Source organism: Egretta garzetta, unplaced genomic scaffold, assembly GCF_000687185.1.
Source record: "Egretta garzetta isolate BGI_Z169 unplaced genomic scaffold, ASM68718v1 scaffold670, whole genome shotgun sequence".
Taxonomy (NCBI): Eukaryota; Metazoa; Chordata; class Aves; order Pelecaniformes; family Ardeidae; genus Egretta; species Egretta garzetta.
The window spans coordinates 442033-460706 of record NW_009258391.1 but is presented as its reverse complement, the minus strand read 5'-3'; the positions used below and the strand labels follow the sequence as shown (position 1 = coordinate 460706).

Genomic DNA, 18674 nt, shown 5'->3' with positions numbered 1-18674 from the left:
GGCCGGAGGGATGCTGCCGAAGCGGGAGGCGTTCGCCTCCTCGCCCTGCTGTGCCCGCTGGTGGCGTGAGGGACCGCAGAGGGAAATGTCCGTGTAACTTTTAAAAAGAAAAAAAAAAAAACAAAACAAAAAAAAAAAAAAACCAAGACTGAATGACGATAGGAAGTTTGCCTACATCTCAAAAAATTATGCAAACTGGCAAGCTTCTTGTTTTTTCCCATTGAGTGAAAAGAGCCTGGGAGCACAGTCTGTCTCTCTCTTGTCTGGGTCAGAGGCTCTTTGTGAGAATTAAACCCCGTTTCTCTTAACTGGACCTAGCTGATGTCATCTGGTGTGCTCCTAATGTGAGTAGGGGCCGCTGCTGCCAATAAACGTCCACAAAGCTCGTCTTTATCTTTTCCATGTAGATATGGCCCAATTACTCAGCTGTTGATGTTGGAACTGTGGTGCACTGTGATATAAATAAATGTATTCATGTGGGCGCCCAGCTCTTTACAAATGAATTTCTTTCACGCCCTTTGCTTCGCAAGTAGTTGGGTGCTCTGCCTTTCTGCATAGTGGCTTTCACGGAGCGCTCGTTTGTAAGGGCTTATCGGAATGCTTCATAGAGGAAAAGCACTCCGGGAGAAGAAAAGCTCTCAGTCTGAAGCAATGCTTAATTCGGGGCAGGAACCGGCAAAGGAGGATGCGAGGGCTGAAAGCGACTTGTATTCAGCAGAAAGCGCTGGGGATTCACAGCGGTGTGAACGAAATGCTGATTGGGTGGGGTATGGTGGGATGGAAACGGCATAATTTCTTGCTCCTTCTGTAGGCGTTTATCATTCTGATCGAGGACGTGAATTATCTTCACATAGCACCTGCTGGTGTGATTTTTTTTTTTTATTTGTTTGGGGTTTTTTTTGTTTTTGGAAGGGGAGCTGGACTAGGGAGGAGAGTCTCCCAGATATCCCACTTTGTTTGGAAATGATGCTGAACTAGCAGTGTTGGGCATCCAACTGGAGGCAGGCATCTCTAAGAAGTCTGGTGCTTGAAAGTAAGAACTCCAGTTTTCTGAAAATGGAGCTGCTTCATGGAGCCTCGGCTATGGCACCCAGAAGAAAAAAGTACCTAAGATCATGAAGTGGTTTTAAATAAATAAATTGCTAGCCCTAACACCCAGAAGGGTTAACAGCAGCTTGATAGCATCAGCACTGTCAAAAATCCTGAGGGTGGGATTGCCACCATGGGTGGGAAAGCTCCTCTTTTCATTGTGGAACTGAGGAGTTTTGTTTTCATGCGTGCTTCAAAATCCTGCACCCAACAGAGACGGGGATAACCCGTTTGGGAGATACTTTTTTTTTTTTATGCTCGCCTTGATTCTGGTTTGCTGTGTGCAGTTGTGCTCTTAAGGTGTGTGGGCATCCTAAAGGTCAAGGGACAGCGATGAATCTCTCTGCTCTTAAAACTACCTGCAGCCGCCTTCCAGTTGGCTGAAGGTGCCATCCTCTGTACTGGATGGGCACATTCTGAGTGTGAGCTCATTTTTGGTTGGTTTGGGTTTTTTTTTGCATACTGCAACATAATATCACATCTTAAGTGTTTAACATATTTCTTCTGGAAAGCTTAAAAGGTCTGGCCAATCTTCCTTAACTTTCAGACCATCAAAGGGCTGGACCCTTGTCAGTGCCTTTAGCTATGCCCCCTTCAACCAGGCATAAAGACTTCCAGCATTATGGTACTATTTTAATATTGTATTTATAGTGTACAGGATCTTATACGTCTCTTCAGAGCATAAAAGCCTTTCCCTCTGCATTCATACAATAAACTGGGACTGTATCTCGTATTTCAATAACCTGCAACTGGTAATCAGTCTAATCTTGTGTCAGTTTTCTTCTTATGTTTGTAGCTTTTAGATACCCAAAGAAGAGTTATGATTTCAGTTTTCTCATGTCCGTTGGGCCTTTACGCTACAGCGGGCAGTAGTTAAGTGAAGTTAACTTTAGACAGTGGTATTTTGGGCATCCATGTCTTGCCTGGTGAGCTGTGCACTATGTGAGCCTGCAAAAATGTGGCTGATCATATCTGAGGCTGATAGGGCTCCTGCCTATCTAAAATTATTTAATGTGTTAATATGCTCTCAAGCACTTGAGAGCGTTGTCATGATAGTTCAGGGCTTCTTGCTTTTTATTGCCCGAGGGCCTGATATTCCCCTCATGTACTTCTGATCACGAGAGCTTCTTAGATGAAGTGCCGCCTTCTCAGCAGCCTGTCCACGTGCTGGTGTGTGTGTACGTATGTGTGTGTATATATCTGTGTGTGTGTGTATATATATAGCCACTGATTTATATGAAAATGGTGTCTGTAACGGCCAGGTCTTCAGTGTTTCAGCTGTTTCTTTTCTAACACCACAAAGGCACCCATCTGTATTACCCACTGTGGGCTTGCAGGTTTGCAGTAAAATGATTCAGGGTTTGGTGATTCTTGAGGATTTATATCAGCCAAATATTCTTGTAGAAGGAAAAAAGGGGGGGATATCTGGTTTGAAATATTACGTCAGATAAATGTGAATAGTCGGGCTGCCATGCAGTCCTTGACACAGAAATTATAGTGGAATATGGGTATTCAGCCTCCACTGCCATAGCGGAGTAAGTCAGTGCCTTTGCCCTGTCTGAAATAGTTAATTGCAACGATGCTTCCATTTAGGAGTTGGTTTTGCACGTTTTTTGTCTCAAGAAAAGTTTGTCATCACAGATGTGCTAAGGTTATTGTATTTCTGACAATGTCTCCTTTTCCTTCCTTAAGCGGGTTTTATGGCTGTAAATCTTGAAAGGTTTGCTCAGTTCCCCGTCATTGCCATTTTCAGCCGAGTGAGGAACCAGGTGGCTGCTTGCATTTGGAGCAGAGACAAGCTGAAGTGCTTCTGTTCTCTGGATGTAATTTTGTAGCTTGGAGTAAAGACTCAAAAAAAGACCAAGAATGTTGCTTTCTCTGCTTTCCTTCAGACAGTTTAAAAAGAAACAAATGTCAATTTTTGCCCTGATTAAAAAAAATGTTAATAATGTGACATCTCTGATTGTTCTTTTTAAAAATAAGATGTTACTTTACCTCTCTCCTTTCCCCTTGCTACGCCCCCTTCTTGCTGACACCCCCAAACCCCTCAGCAAGTCCGGGGTAACAACTTTATCCTTTCTGGCAACATGATCTGGCACGAAAAAGTCATGGAGTCAGTTTAGTTGCACAGTGTCCTGCTGTGAGTTTTACAATAGGGAATGAGTCTGCTTTCTGTGCTGTTGCTTCATTCCTTCGGCCCTGCTCTTCGCCGGATCGTGCCGCTGCTGAAATAATGAAGGCTGTTCTGCATCTCAGGCTGATGGATGCGTATTTGCTCGTGCATGATGTACTTGTGTGCAGCCAGAAGGAAGGCGTGGAAGCAGACTGACCCCGTGGAGGTGTTAATGTGTTGTGTTAACGATGCCATGTTGCATAAACAATGTAGTGATGCTGTAGGTGCTGCCATGGTGTTTCGGGCTTGCTGTTGTTGGTCATGGGTCATCCACCTGCTGCCCAAATAACAGCCCTCCTCCTTCTTGCTCTGCATATAATGGATGAGCCACCACACTGTGGTGGGGTTTTATTATTATTTATTTTGAGGGCTGAGCAAGTGACAGAGACCCTTCTGATGAGAAGAAACTCAACTGAGATATACTGGTGGTGCACCCTCCTCTGGTGCTGCTTTTGAAATCAGCTGTGGTATGCAAGGATATTTAAAGACTTTTTTTCTCTGCCACTTAACATTGCAGTGAGGTGAGGTACCTACGCTCCCCAGTCCTTGAGCTGTGATTGCCTAATCGCTCCTGGCATGCTGTTAGGCTGATGCTTAATGTGCTTGGCATCTCTCCATGCCATCGGTCAGCTCGACAGTTTTGTTCGCTGTTCCTTCTGCTAAATGCAGCACTTAATTTCCAAATCTGTATGTCCCGAGGGTCAATCACCACCGAAGTGATAGTTACTGTCCTGTAGGAAGTAATTTTAAAGGGGTGTGAATATCCCTGTGGCCAAGAAAGCTTCTTGTCATCCATTAACGTTGGCTGCTGCAGCTCTTGCGATGGGATGGTTTCTGGCCACGCAGCTGCGTAGCTGTCTCCATACAGATGACAGCATTTGTCCTTGATTGTGTGAGGATGAATGCAAGAAGAGAAGGTTAAACCTGACCAAACAAAAAGCACGTGAAACAACAGAAAACCTCCCATTTCCCTGAAGGTAACCTGTCTTGGGGCACAGGTGAGCGTGGGTTGTGCCAGACGGAACCGGAGATCTGCAAGGATTTCACCTGCTGGGTCTAGGTGCAAGAGTGAAAGAATGAGACAAGGTCCTAAGATGATCTAGTGTGTGAAGTAGGTCAAGTTTGAATGCATGGACAGTCAAGTTTGAATGTATGGACGTTCAGGACAATCCCAAATAGATTTGCTTCTGGCACATGTCACCAGTTGCCTTTAATGGCTGCTTCCTTCTGCTCAATCCATACGAAGAAATGGCAACCAGATGCTTTCTCTTTGAAAGGTGTATTTGCTCAAGACAGCAATATCATCTGTGCCAGTAGCTTACTCAGATCATTAATTATCATTTTTTTCCTGTTCAGCTTTTTAAAGAGAGCTGAAGAGTCTTTGTAATTTAGGCTCCTCCATCTCCATCTTTCATCCTGCAACGGGGTATCTTGTGTACTAATTGCTGAATCATGATTATTTACTTTTCTTAGGTTAGAGAAAAGCTTCTTTTAAACTGTAGGTCAGTGTGGCCTCTGTTACTTATTGTTACAACAGGTCATAGAAACAGTTTCTTGCCATTTGCAATCTGAACCCGTAACTCTTTAAGCTAGTAATATCCCCCCTTGTTTATTTTTGTTCAACCTCATGGATGTCAATAAGTGAATGACATACATTCATCGCCTGTGTAAATGAAATGATTGGCATTTGATTTTCTGCCTGCCGCCTGCCTAGTGGGATTTCCATTTGGAGCTATTATTTCAGGTTCCTTTGCGCTTGCTCCCCAATGCGTGCAGGCTTTGTAGGTTTTAGCAACTTAAGTATTTCAGAGATTAATTCTTCTCACTTGTGAAAACATGATGTGCGTTGTAGAGTGCAGCCCCGTCAAACTTCTCCAAATGATACAGCTTAGCTCATGAAACTTTGGAGAGAATGGTCATGTAATGTAGGGGTTTGTCTTCTTTTTGTAAATGTATTTCCAAATGCTGCAGGATGGTTTTGTCGCATCCCACATCCCAGGAAGCGTGCAGGGTGTGGAGACGTGCTGCTGTTTGGTATAGACCAGACTCTGGTGCAGGAGCAGCTCTTCCAGGTGGCTCAGGTTGACCCTGGACACACGCATGCCTTGTGCCTCAGGTCTCCCTGCGTTTACTGGGGTGGTGATGATAGGTAGTGGTTGGGGGTGGAACTGTAAATTAGAGGATGAAAGAGAAGGTGTTTAAAATGTTTTAGGGCTGGCGCTGGGCTGTCCATCTGTGCTGTGGGTGGGCTGTGTATGCGGACTGCCTTTGCACCAGCAGCTCTTTATTCCTTTACTGGGCAAACCAAGAGTAGTGCCTCCTTGGTCAGCTGCTCCCTCCCAGGTAGCAGGCTGGATCCACGCGTGCAAGTGACGGAGGCTCAATCTTTTTAGAGAGGGTCGCCCTTAGTTCCAGTCCTGGGCTTAACTTCAGGGAGGGTTTTGTTACGTGCAGAAGCTCTGCCTCTGCCTCACGGTGCAAGGGTATCAGCAGAACTGATACTAAACTACCTGGTGCTCCCCACTGCCATCTCTGGAGCTGCCTTCCTCCTGCTTAACCTGCCTCTTCACCCTCATGTGCCCAGATCCGGGCTCACAACTGTGTGAGAAAGATTGGCCCTTTAATGAGGAGGTGGTAAAAGGGCTCCCTTAATACTTGTGCTTTCCCTGGAATCCTCCTCCTCAAAAAGCACCTCTTAGGGCACGAGAGGCTGACAGCTTGTTAAACAGTTAACCGAATCGTTACACAAGTGACTAAAAAGTACTCATCGTCTTTTAAGGGTACAGTTAAGGAACCCTATAGTCAGAGCTTGTGCACTGGTGCTTCCCAGAGACACCAGCTCTCGTGTGGAATAAATAGCCCAGGTATAGTCTTCACAGCCTTGGTCATAAACAGGGGTCGGTAGGAACACATCGTGGAAGAGATTTGCTCCTGTGTTGTTGGTTGGGTGCTTGTGGCGTTGTTTTTTACAGCTGTAGTTACAGAAAGTGTTCTGAGAATGGGGTGCCTCTACTTTCTAAACAAGCTTTTTCATCTTTGGCCGGCTGGCAAGCACACAGGTTCAGATTTCATCATCTCGTGGGTGTGTGTATTAGCTCTTGTGGGTTCTTGGGTTGATAGGGATGTAGTTAAAACTGAGGAAAAATGGATGCAGCTGCTGTTGTCTGTCCTAACACTTTCCTAAATGCTTTCAGGGGGGTAGGGTAGTGTGGTGCTTTAAATGTGTTACAGTCCTAATGGAAGTAAGTATTTGTGGCTTCGCGTGGGAAAAATGCCCTTATTGTGGGTGGTGTTTTCAGTTTGTGAGTCAATGTCATCATTTTACAAGGTTGCTGGAGAAAGTCCTTTTGCTGAGGAAGCTCTGGCAATGTGAACCTTGCTGTTGTTTGGGGGGCTGTTGTCTGTCCTAACACTTTCCTAAATGCTTTCAGGGGGGTAGGGTAGTGTGGTGCTTTAAATGTGTTACAGTCCTAATGGAAGTAAGTATTTGTGGCTTCGCGTGGGAAAAATGCCCTTATTGTGGGTGGTGTTTTCAGTTTGTGAGTCAATGTCATCATTTTACAAGGTTGCTGGAGAAAGTCCTTTTGCTTAGGAAGCTCTGGCAATGTGAACCTTGCTGTTGTTTGGGGGTTTTTTTGGGTTTGCTTTTTTTTTTTTTTTCTTTTCTGCTGAAATTAATCACTTGTTGCTTTGCTTTTGGTTTCCAGGGTCTTGGTTGGTGCTCCCAAGGCAGAATCTAAATACAGCACCTCTGTTCAGTCCCCAGGAGCAGTGTTTAAATGTCGAGTCCATACCAATCCTGACAGAAGATGCACAGAACTGGATATGGGTCGAGGTAGGCAGTTATGAAGCTTGCGGGGAGGAGGAGAGGGGGAACCAAAAAAAAAACCCCATACCCCAAAGTTAGTTTCTGTGACATACTGTCTGAACTGGGGGGAAGTGGAGTCCTAAAGTAAGGGTGTGATTTAAAACCTTGTGTTGGATTCTGACAGAGAAAATGGAAGCCTTTTAATACTTTGGTTTTCTTGGTGACACGTGTATTATTGCTTTCTCGGCCTATAAAAAAGGCATGCTAGTATTGCTCATCTTTTCATGACTGAGTCAAGTAGAATTTATTTTTATGAAGCTTACATGCGTTAAAACAGTGTTTTGGACAAGTTTGATTTGTTCTGCTGCTGTAATGTAAACTGTCTCTCATGGATTTGTGAATATTGCCTGACAGGACTACAGATTCAGGCCTCAATATCTGTTGTTAAGTGGCCCAGATCTCATTTTCAAGTGTAATTTTTGCTTTGATTGCATTCTGCGGGCAAGCTTGCATCTCTCCCATTGACTTCAGTTGGATGGTTTATTCAAGTAAAGCTGTGGACATGCTGGTATAGCTGCTGGCTGTGTGGGACAGGGTCTGTCCTCTACTATGGATTTGTGTGGTGCCTAGTGAGAGTGAGAGCATTGCCCCGATTAATGCATACAACAATCAGAGATTACAGGGAAGAGAAAAGCACTCTCAGGGAGATGTTTGGTGGGCAATCTCTTTTCTCACAGGGAGTCTTTGGTGGGTATTTAAAACTCAAGTCTCCTTGCCTTGCTGCCTTTCCCCTCTTTCTGTAGGCAATTCTCGGGGCACGCTCTGTGGAAAGACCTGCAAAGAAGACAGAGATGATGAATGGATGGGCGTGAGCCTGGCTAGACAGCCAAAGGCTGGTGGAAGTGTGCTGGTGAGTCCGCTCTTTTCTTTGATCTCGTTAAAACCGTTGCTGCTGTCTGACTCTAATGCTAAACACGTCAGGATTAATGTGTTCGGCAGTGATTGACGGAGTCCAGCTTTATAGGCAGCAAATTCCGTGGTCCCTTCCTTCAAGCGGAAGCAAAAGTGAGCCTCAGCCAGAATGCTTTATTTATAGAGGGAGGACTTCAAAGCTGTCACACCTGACTTGTGCCACCCAAGGGCTTCCTCCTAAATCTGAGGGCTTAATTTTTTGAAGTTTGTCGAGGAGGTACCTGCTAGTTTGTTCTTTTTGTCGTTTGCCTGTGTTTATATAGGGAATATGTATGCATCCGTTTTCCCTGAGCATGAGTATCACGTGTCAGAATTTAGCAGGAAAAATGTAAGATGAGTCTTTGTGGCAATATTTTTTTCTTTATGTATATTAATTTTCCATTAACAAAGCAGAAGAGTTGAGAGTAGAGATGACTTAGTTGTGTGTGGGTGGCCTTGTTGTCTTTTATATGGTTACCATGCAGCTAGACAGGTCAAGGAGAGCAGATGTGATCCTTAGGATGTGGAATTTATCTTTGCAGAACAACATTTCCTGTGTTGGAAAAAAAAGATTATCATAAAGACAGCTGGGCAAAAACCTTTCTAAAATGCATGGGTATATTATGATCGATCGTTGTCTGTGTTTACATCTGCAGTTGGGTTCTGTCTACCTGAGTGAGTCTGTCTGCAGGAATGTTAACTGAAATGAAAAAAATTGCAACCAAATGTTGTGCATAGTATATGCGGCAGGCAAATTTCAAGCTCGTATGAGAGTGACCTTGACAACAACCTAATCCCAAACACCGCTGTTTGGGAGCTGGAAACTTGCAGTATGACCCTATCTTTCCAATGAGACAGGGGCTTGCCCTGGACCACAGCACCAAACTGTCACAAAGCTGCTGGTGAGAAAAATCTTGTACAACGATTACTGTGCCAACCTCCTGTGTAAGGCAAGCGGACAAAGCTGCTCCACTCAAAGGCTTTATTCTTAATACTTACTTAGAGACCAAATGCTTACGACCCAAGTCCTTGCACACCAACTTCCCCATGGAGGGTCAGGTGGTTTTTATACCTTTCTGCGACAGTACTGTGGTATTTTATCCGATGGTCTCTTTTGGTGTACGACTTGCCAGTGCTATAGGGGCTGGCTGATGCTTTACTTTTCTTGGATGTTCTAAATGTGCTCAGCACTAGAGGAGGAGGGGGAAAAAAGAGGGCCATAAATAAAATACACTGTAAACATGTACAGCAGAGCACAGAATTAAGGTGTTCATGCTAGAGTATGCAATTCATGTTTTTGAGGGTTATCCTGATCTGTATGTGTGCTCAGAATCCTGCGTGACAACTGAGGAGTAACTTGCACCGATCAGGACATCACTATCTCGAGACACAGTATCCTCTCCATTTTCCAGTCATCAGTCTGAACTAGACAAATTCTTGTCCCATTTTCAGACGCTAGCGCATATACTTTTTTAGGCAATGCTGAGACATTTTGGTAAAAATGATAGCTTTAGAATAATGGTTTTGTTTCAAAGGGGAATGGGCTGCAGCTGATGTTTAGGTGTTGCAAAAGAAGGGAAAGCTGGCAGGGAAAAAAGCTGGGCAACTACCAAGGCTGGGGCTGGCTGCTCGCTGGCTGAGGGGAGGCTGCAAGGTTGAGAGATGTGGGCATGCTGAGAGGGCTTAGGCTAGGGCTGAGGGGACAGGAATTTCAGACATAAAGCAGGTCAAGAGCAAAATGTAGCTGAAGTAAAACGCACAGCTGGTGGTGGGCTTGTTCTGGTGCAGCTTAAGCTGGTAAAATGTCTCCACAAGTTACGCTGACTTAAGGAAGACCTAAACCAGCCCTCTGAGAAGATGATCCTGCCCTCACCGAGCAGATCGTATCCCGATGCTCGAGGATGTTTAACCTTCTAATTCTCATGGATTTCAGTGAGAACTTTATCACCAAAGCACTCTGTCTTAAACTACTAATTAAACATCTGTGTGTAGACAGAGCCTGGAATGAAGGCATACGGATTCCTTGGTGGATGGAAAATACCTGGCTGTTTCAGGGCATGGTCACTCTCTGTTTTGAGATACTTTTTACAGAAAAAAGATTTGCAACTTTCCTGTAAGCAGATGGTATTTAATTTGTGTGCTTTTCTAGTTTTAAAGATCAGGATTTTTTTAAAATGCAGTCATCTTTGAAATGCCTGTTAGAAACTGGTGTTCTGATTTTAGCTTTTTAACAAAATTAACAGGTAACGCTTGTGAGAGATGCCCAGTAGTTGTAAGTATGTATAGTCTATGTTGCCAGGCGTGACAGCTCTATTTACTGCATCTCTTCCAGGGATTCCTTTAAGTCAGAGCAGTATCTTTGTGGTCAGTAGTCCTGGATGGATTTTTCTTTTGCATTAGTAGGGGTAGTCACTTTTTAAACCAGTGTGAACTAGTTGTGCTCTTGACGTCCTGTGTTGAAGGAATTGGTCCCACACTTCAACTGTGGATTGTACAAAGAAGTTGTTGCTTTTGCTTTGAAACTGCTTAGTGGCTTAAATTTCTGTCTTATCAGCCTTCCCCAATTGCCGGGTAAGAGTACCAGCTTCAGTGGAAGGGGGCGGTAAGGAAGGTGAGGAGTGTGCAGGGTGGGTTTAGCTGATGTTTGGTAAGTGGATTGTGTTTGAGCCCATATTGTGCCAGGATGTTACTGAACCAGGGCTTATGTTTATGTGACAGACTAAATAGAAAGGCATCAAACAATGAGGATTTAAACAAATGGAGAAGTAAGATTAGTTAAAAAAGCTCTGAGTTTGCAGTTCCTGTCCTCGGGTATGCTATCAGTCAATATTTGCATTAACCTAAGTGCTGCAATAATACAGCTGAGATTGCCGGCTCTTTCCCGACTGAAACGGCAAAAGTCTGCCTTTTACTTTTGTTGGGAGAAGAACTGGGGACAGAGCATTATGATTTGGAGATAAGCCACATCCTTCAGACTTGCTCTTCCTAAATACCTGCCACAAATGTTGTTACTCTGTTTTTTTTAAAGTGTTGCTAATTTTCATTTTAAGCAGTTGACTTACCGGCACATTTAGTGATTGTGTGTGCGTGTTTGTAAAACAAAAAACCATCACTGCAGCAAAGCCAAAGTCCTCCTAGGGGAGAGCAAACAAGAAGTGGTCTGGCAGTGGCACATTCAAGAAGTCCCTTGTTTGGACACTGACTTTAGAAGTCAGCAGAGGGCTCTATAAGGACCGTGCATTCAGGTGGGGCACTCAGCCTCTGAAGTGAAGCCTGAGTCTCTCCTTGCTTTTCCTATCATGCAGAGCACGTGGCTGGCATTCAATATGCAAAAGAGCAAAGTGCCTGCAGTTCTAAAATGGCCTATTCATTACCTTGCAGTAACGCAGCGTGTACCATCAATAGAGACCTCCGTGGGCTTTGTCTAGAAGCATTTTTATTGTGTTTCAAGGGTTTGCATCCTCTCTCCACTGTTCCATGGTACAGCCAGAGCCTGTGGCCCAGTAGCAGCTGCCGCGCACTGAAGCGTGCTGATGGTTTCCTCGTTGCATGGGGCCCCACCTATGGGTGGCATCTCAGCAAGGGTGTATAAGCTGTCAGTTGTTTGCAATCACCTTAGGGGAAAAAAAATCCACAGAAAAACCCTTTCCACAGCATCAAATTCAGGTGACTCATCTCTGTTCCCAAGACCTCTTCACACATGTGCCATCAAAGAAGGAAAGTTGTAGCCATCGTTGGTAGCACAAGACATTGCCTCAGCCACGTTGAGTAATGGAGGGACTGTACTGTAATCCAACTAAACGTTTTTGGGAAGGCAGGAGAAACAAAAGCAGCTGTGGGTGATCTTTGCCGTGGCAAGGAGACAAATGTGCTGGTTGCCTGGCTGCAGAGAAATGAGTTTCAGGGAGGAAGAGGAGCTGCTGAGCTCCTGTCCATTGGTAAAATGTCAAATTCTGCAGCTGTGGCGTGGGAGAGTCTGGGGAAGCCCTTGCTGAGATAAGTGAGGTGGAGCTTATCTCTTGGAGCTATGGTTACGAGCTGTCCACAGACTCAGGCAGACAGTGGTAAACTGTAGTGTGCCTGAACACACAGTGTGCTGAAGGTACAGAAAAGTGATCACTAAAAAAGGAAAAAAAAAAAAGAAAAAAAAAAAAACCCACAAACAAAACCCAATCTCTAACAGATTAGGTAAATGAGCCCAGAACTGCTAAAGAAGTGAGCCCATAGCCTCCAGCTGATTTTGAACGTACTTCTTATGCAGCAGCTCCCATTTTTCTCCTTATATTGTTCTTTCTTCCTTGGCCTCTGCACCTCGCCCCTGAGCAAAGCCTCCTGCTTGTGATGAAATGCTGCTGCTTTCCCCGACTCTGCTGTTTGTGCTCCTCTGGGAGAGATTAGTTGGTTAATTTATGTGAGTCCCTTGCAGTTTCCGAGGTATAAAATGTCAAGGAATTTACAATATCACAATCCTTTATTTATCTTTCCTTTTATCTTTATAATTTTAAAAAATACTCTTGGTCTGGTTTTGTTTGAGTTTATATCCGGAGTTGGGGTTGACTTGACTGTTGCTTTAATGGTGTCTTTATGGTACTGTCTTTAAAGGGCTCTTCATGTGTATGTTTTTGCTTGTAGTGCAGATCCATCAGGAGAGAAACTATTTCCTGGTTACTCTGAAAATGAGCGTTTCATGTGCTGTTTTTTCTTGCTGTTGAATTTTGAAAGAGTGGTGCATGGAGATTAAAATCATAACGGAGCTTCCTTAAAGCACGCGAAGGAGTCCCCAGAGCTGCTCTTTAGTTGGTTAATTTATGTGAGTCCCTTGCAGTTTCCGAGGTATAAAATGTCAAGGAATTTACAATATCACAATCCTTTATTTATCTTTCCTTTTATCTTTATAATTTTAAAAAATACTCTTGGTCTGGTTTTGTTTGAGTTTATATCCGGAGTTGGGGTTGACTTGACTGTTGCTTTAATGGTATGTGTCTTTATGGTACTGTCTTTAAAGGGCTCTTCATGTGTATGTTTTTGCTTGTAGTGCAGATCCATCAGGAGAGAAACTATTTCCTGGTTACTCTGAAAATGAGCGTTTCATGTGCTGTTTTTTCTTGCTGTTGAATTTTGAAAGAGTGGTGCATGGAGATTAAAATCATAACGGAGCTTCCTTAAAGCACGCGAAGGAGTCCCCAGAGCTGCTCTTTGCAGGCCTCCTCACCTGCATTTGACTGTCGAGCGGCGTGCTGTCAGAAGCGTCCCCCGCATCATAGGTGGCAGCCTGCACCATGCAGTGTGGTGCAGAGCTTCCACGGCCCCTGGAGCTCCTCATTATCCCTCTGTGTTAACCATCTTCAGGAGATGCGTGCTTTTCCTTGAGTACTGGAAGTTAGGAAAGCAATAAATATCAAACTCCAAATGCGGCACTGCTAACAGCAGAGCAGGCTTTTGCACAACTGATTTTGCTCTGCTTCAGTTAAAAAAATGAGAGTAGTATTACCCTTTTATGTCTTTCTGGGGAAGTATAAGTATATGTATATAAGTGTATGGGAAGGGGCCTGTGTTGACTGCTGGATTGAATTTTGAGCTTCCCAGTAGTTGATCCGCTTCCCAGGTCCTTTACTGGATAGGTGACACAACTGTGCCTGCCTTACGGATATATTTTTTAATGAATGTTGAGATGCTCCCAGGAGCAGCTCTGAGGTGCTGAGGCAGAAAAGTGGGGCAGCACAAAGGGAAGAAGACAGAGGGTGTCTCGTCTGGGGAGGATAGGGTCAAATGTGGGGATCGTGAAGGGCACTGACGCAGAGTTTCCAGGAAATGTTGGAAGTATGTGGAGGAGATGATTTGTAGCATAGAGGCTGCTCTGTTTGCATGGGACCAAGCCTTAAATGACATGAATTGACACATCTGCACTGGCTTCAGTGACTTAGCTGGAGATACGGCCTAGCATGTGCTCAAGTTCAAAGCCCTTGCTGTTTCACATTTCACTTCCTTTTATTCCAAGTAATCCCTGAGCATCAGGCAACTTGTGGTTTGTCTGGCAGCAATGCTGTGTTAATCTTTGGAGCAAACGGGTTCTAGGAAGGTGTGAATCGAGCTCCATATTGCTTGTATGTGTGCCTCTGTGCGGCAATTGTACTGAGCAAGTGTCCTGGTGAGACTGGTTTAGCACTGGTTCTGCAGGGTGATCTTATTCTTCACTACGAAAGGAAAGGCACCCCGATCTCTGCAGCTCATCAGCACCTTGACTGATGTTGCCACTCTTGTTGCCACAAAATCTCTGTCATTTTCACTTAAATTCATTACCCGTAAGCCAGGCCCAGCTCCTCTGTCACCAGAAACAAAGCTGCCTTTCCCAGCAAGACAAGCTTTTTACTTATGCAGGCACCCTCTGGTGGGGTGACCTTCTAATATGGTCTTAGTAGCCTTCTGAGTCTTAGCATCCCTTCTGATCCTCTTGTGTGTATTCTCAATGTCTTTATTCCTGTTTTTCCCCCATTTCTGGCTTGGCTGGGTTCTGTTAGTGCACCTTTAGTTAGGAAAGCTTCAGTGTCTGTGAGGATTCATACGCAGTGAGAGATCTTGAAATCTCCAGCATGGCCTCCATCTTGCTCTGAGACCTGCTGTTTTCCTAGTCATGCATGCATGAAGGCTGAGATCTGAGCTGCCAGGTCAGGCTGTGTCATGAGTTGCAGAAGATATTTTAGAAGGCACTTTACCTAGGAAGAGTGGGATGTAATGAGAGGCCAGTGGGGTCATGGCAGGGAAAGTGATGCTGGGACGTCCTGTTCCTATGTGCTCTGCTGTGGTTGAGGGCTCTTCTGTGACTCCGGGTCAATAACGCATGTGATATGATCTGTTTAGGCATGCGCACACCGCTGGAAAAACATCTACTATGAGACAGAGTACATCCTGCCCCACGGCTTCTGCAACATTATTCCCCCCAACCTGCAGCCCAATGGGAGGAAGCTCTTGCCCTGCTATGAAGGTAAGGAGTGTGGGGGCTGGGAGCAGGGCTCACCTCCCTCACCCCACTCTTATTTTACAGCTGCTGTGTTTTCCCTTTACTTCCAAAACCATTCATGGTAACCCTTGCTACTGATACAGCTGGGGTGGTGGTTGGGTTTTGGATGAAGTTGGGAGAGTAGCACAATGACTGAATGGGTCCTGTGACTTACTGTGCGTGGCTGCACTTTACTCGAGGAATAACATGTTTCTGAACTGTGTTTTTGAGACAGCAGCTCTTTCTTCCCTTATGTGAATAACCTGTAGATATTGATCTGAGCTTGGCCTCATGCTTCTCTGGTGCACAGAGTAAAAATCCTGAATTACGTTGCAATCGGGAATCAATTTGCCCATCTTATGGAAACACTTCCATTTTTGTGTTGTGATATATCAGAGGACTCAAGGCGGGGGAAAAAAGGGCTGCTTAACACCTTGCTCTCTTTGAGGGAACTTCTGCAGCTGTTTATATTAAACTGCTGCTGTGTTCCAGGTGCCGTAAAGTGTCTTGGTCCCTGTTTGGATCCTCCAAAGGTCTGGGTTTGGGGTGCATGGAGAGGGAGGGCTCCAGCTCTGATGAGTGGGTGGCTGTGCCTGTTGGTTCTGCTCCAAATCCCAAGCATCAATGTTTTTTAATTTTCCAGCTCTCTGGTGCATATGAGATTCTTGTATCGTGTTTCCTTTTCTAAAGACTTCAGAAGACAGCGTCTCCTTGGCCAAGAGCAATTATCTAAACCAGAGGTGTGAGTGTGGTGTTAGGAAGAAGATAGGGTATCCCCTAAGACTTCTTGGCCTTCAGAGGAACATCTGGGGGAAAGCACATTCTTTGCTTCCCCTGTCTGTCCTGGGCATCATTTTTCTCTTCTCACCTGTGGGAGTTCAGAGGCCAAGATGCAGCAGGGTTTGTTGTGGACAAGGCCTCTGATTTTATTTATTTATTTGCTTATATTCATTTCCACCCTGTCCAAATTTGGCAACAGCCAACTGGTGGATGTCCCGGCAAGTTTCTCTGCTGCTGGTGAGTGGCCATGTCCGAGCTCGGTGGCCTGTGAAGCCAGCTCTGTGACAGAGCTGGGTCCGCTGCATGCCCACTCTTTCTCCTGAGGTGGTTCCTCACCTCCCTCCGGGCTTTGCTCAGGGAGCTGCTACCACAAACCCACACACCTTCTGGACATGGCACGTACTCGTGCATCAAGTGTTTCCCAGCACTGAAATTGGTCATTATTTGAAATGTGAGGGGTTTTGAGTCCCTTGACCCAGCCATGCCAGCTGCCTTGCAGCAGAATACAAGTAAACTATGAAAGCCTTCATGGCGTGAGCACCATCGTGCTGTATTTTTCCTTTTTTTTTTTTTTTCTGTCCCCCTTGTTCCTGTCTGCAAAATCAGGATAAGGCCTCACACTGAAGTAATGCGCTGCAAATCATCTGATACTAACTTTATGGTCAACATGCACACGTACGGACACTGCGGGTCTCCATCTGAGCCTGTGTTGCCACTCCTGTGCTGCCTTAAAAGTGTCTCGCCTGAAGCCGCGGTGGGGAGGTGGTTTCTGGAAGAGATGAACCAGTTGTGTTTTTCTGTGCGTCATGTCTTTGGAGTAAAACTGCTGCTAATCTGACAGGATATTTGCCAGGAATTGCTAGAAAATAGAAATGTGTGGGCCTAGTACACGCAGAGCAGCCAGTGGAAAGTTGGCAGGGCTGGTGCAGTACAATGTTGGCTTAATTTCACTCCATGCTAGAGTGAAAATTGGAGGTTTGGGATTGATTTTTCTCCCCCCCCCCATCAGACATGAAATCAGAAAGTATCACGAGGGATGGCTGCAGGTGTTTCCTCCTGCATCTTTTAGGTTCTTTTTTTATTTTTCCCCCCCCCCCCCATCAGACATGAAATCACAAAGTATCACGAGGGATGGCTGCAGTTGTTTACTCCTGCATCTTTTAGGTTCCAATGAAAGAAGCTCAAAGAGAGAGACAGCCGTGGTGTGTCATGCAGGGGGATTTGTTGTTTGAGGTTTGCTGTGAAGTAAGATTGCAGTCATCGTTGTGACTTTTTTTCCTTCACTTTCTGGAAACAGAAGAAGAAATTCTCCTCCACTGACACTGAGGAATAGCCCAAAGGGGAGAAGCAACGAGTCTGATAAGGATAATAAAGACGGTGCGTAATGCAGCTGAAGTGCTGCTACACCGAGAGCCTCTGCGGCCATTGCCAGGAGGCTGCTGGACCCACGGCTACAAACCCTGCACTGGGGAGCGCACCTCTTCACCTGCCGAGGTCCCGGTATCTTGGTCTTCTTTGGGACTTGCCACGTGCGGATGGGTGCAGGCAGTCACATGCCCATTTCCAGAAGCCCCGCCGCTGGTGCAGCTAAGGCGATAAGCCCAGTGAGAGACTGGTGCGGCTGCATGGTCCATAGCCAGAGCTGGCTCTTGCCTAACTAGCGAAGGGCCAGCTGAGTGCACATCAGTCTCCATCCATCTCTGTGTGTGTGTGCACCTCGAGACTGATTATTAGCTTGTATAACAAAAGTTTTGTGCCAGAAAGGGAGAGGAGTCTGACCTTGGGATAGACGTACTTAATGCATGCGGTATGTTTTCTCTCCGCATAAAGCAGGCTTAATAATTAAAGACAAAGGAGGAAATGGAAGTTTCCTGACTGGATGGTAGTGGTGCAACAACACAGTAGTTTCAATCCATCTTATTCTTGTCCAGCTTCCCTGAAAGGGCTGACAGAAGCCTGGAAGCAATTGAGATCTAATGAGAACAGCAGCAAGCCTCGTAGTTAGATGCAATCTTTCTGAGTAGGAACTAATCTGGTTTATATAAGCTGAATGTCCTTTGTGGTATAGCTAGTGTATGGAGCCACGGTCTTCCAGGCAGTGCTTTCACTTGTTTATTTTTCCTGTAGTTTTATTGGCCTTCCAAAAAAAAGAAGCTGCCTCTTCATTCCCACCCCCCTGATGCACTCAGTTTGCAAAGAAGGGTGGCCACATCTACTGTGAGACGCAGCCCAGCTTATGGGGAGAGCTGGGATGGTTTCCTAGTCCTCCTCTGCGGTGGGAGTTGGTGGTGGAGGTGGGACAGACTGATGGACCCTTTGGTTAGTAAATAAGGGGAACAGCACATGCTCGCATGCCTCGCCTCCAAAGGGATAAGCAAGTTTTCCCACAGGGTCCAGACCACATTTGGTTTTCTGGGAGCCATCAAAACATCCCTGCTTTGTGGCGCAAACCCAATACCACAATGCTAGGTCAGAAAGATTAGTACTGTTCCTTCCTAGTGTAGTGTCAGAAAGGAGGGAAGAGGCTTCCAGTGCAAATGATAGTTCAGTGTAACTGTCCACTTTGCTTCCGTCTGTGAAGATGTTAGATACAGGATTTTATTGCACTGTGGAGCTTATGCCATGTTGTGGCATTGAAGTTTGCTTAGAGACTTTGAGAGAGGTTTGCTCAAAGAAGTTGAGGAGTGTTTGCCTTCAGAATCTTCTCACATCACAGCTTACCCTGTTTGTTTCTGTATTGTCTTATCCAATTACTTCTTCCCCAGCCTTACTTCTCTTATAACCTGAGATCATCATGGCTACAAACCACTACCATCTTCTTTTTTTTTTTTTTTTTTTTTTTTTTTATTTTTTTTTTTTGTCCTCCCCCAACTTGC

The 18674-nt window shown here is 45.2% G+C and overlaps 1 protein-coding gene across 1 annotated transcript in view; it reads left to right on the top strand.

The window, feature by feature from the left end:
- Nucleotides 1–6995: 6995 nt before the first annotated feature.
- The window catches only part of ITGA9 (integrin subunit alpha 9), a 213392-nt gene continuing 201713 nt past the window's right edge, over nucleotides 6996–18674 (top strand). Inside the window, exons 1-3 of the mRNA XM_035898145.1 lie at nucleotides 6996–7097; nucleotides 7874–7980; nucleotides 14880–15003. Coding sequence (XP_035754038.1) covers nucleotides 7088–7097; nucleotides 7874–7980; nucleotides 14880–15003 — 241 coding nt within the window. The 5' untranslated portion in view covers nucleotides 6996–7087. The remainder of the gene's footprint in view (nucleotides 7098–7873; nucleotides 7981–14879; nucleotides 15004–18674) is intronic.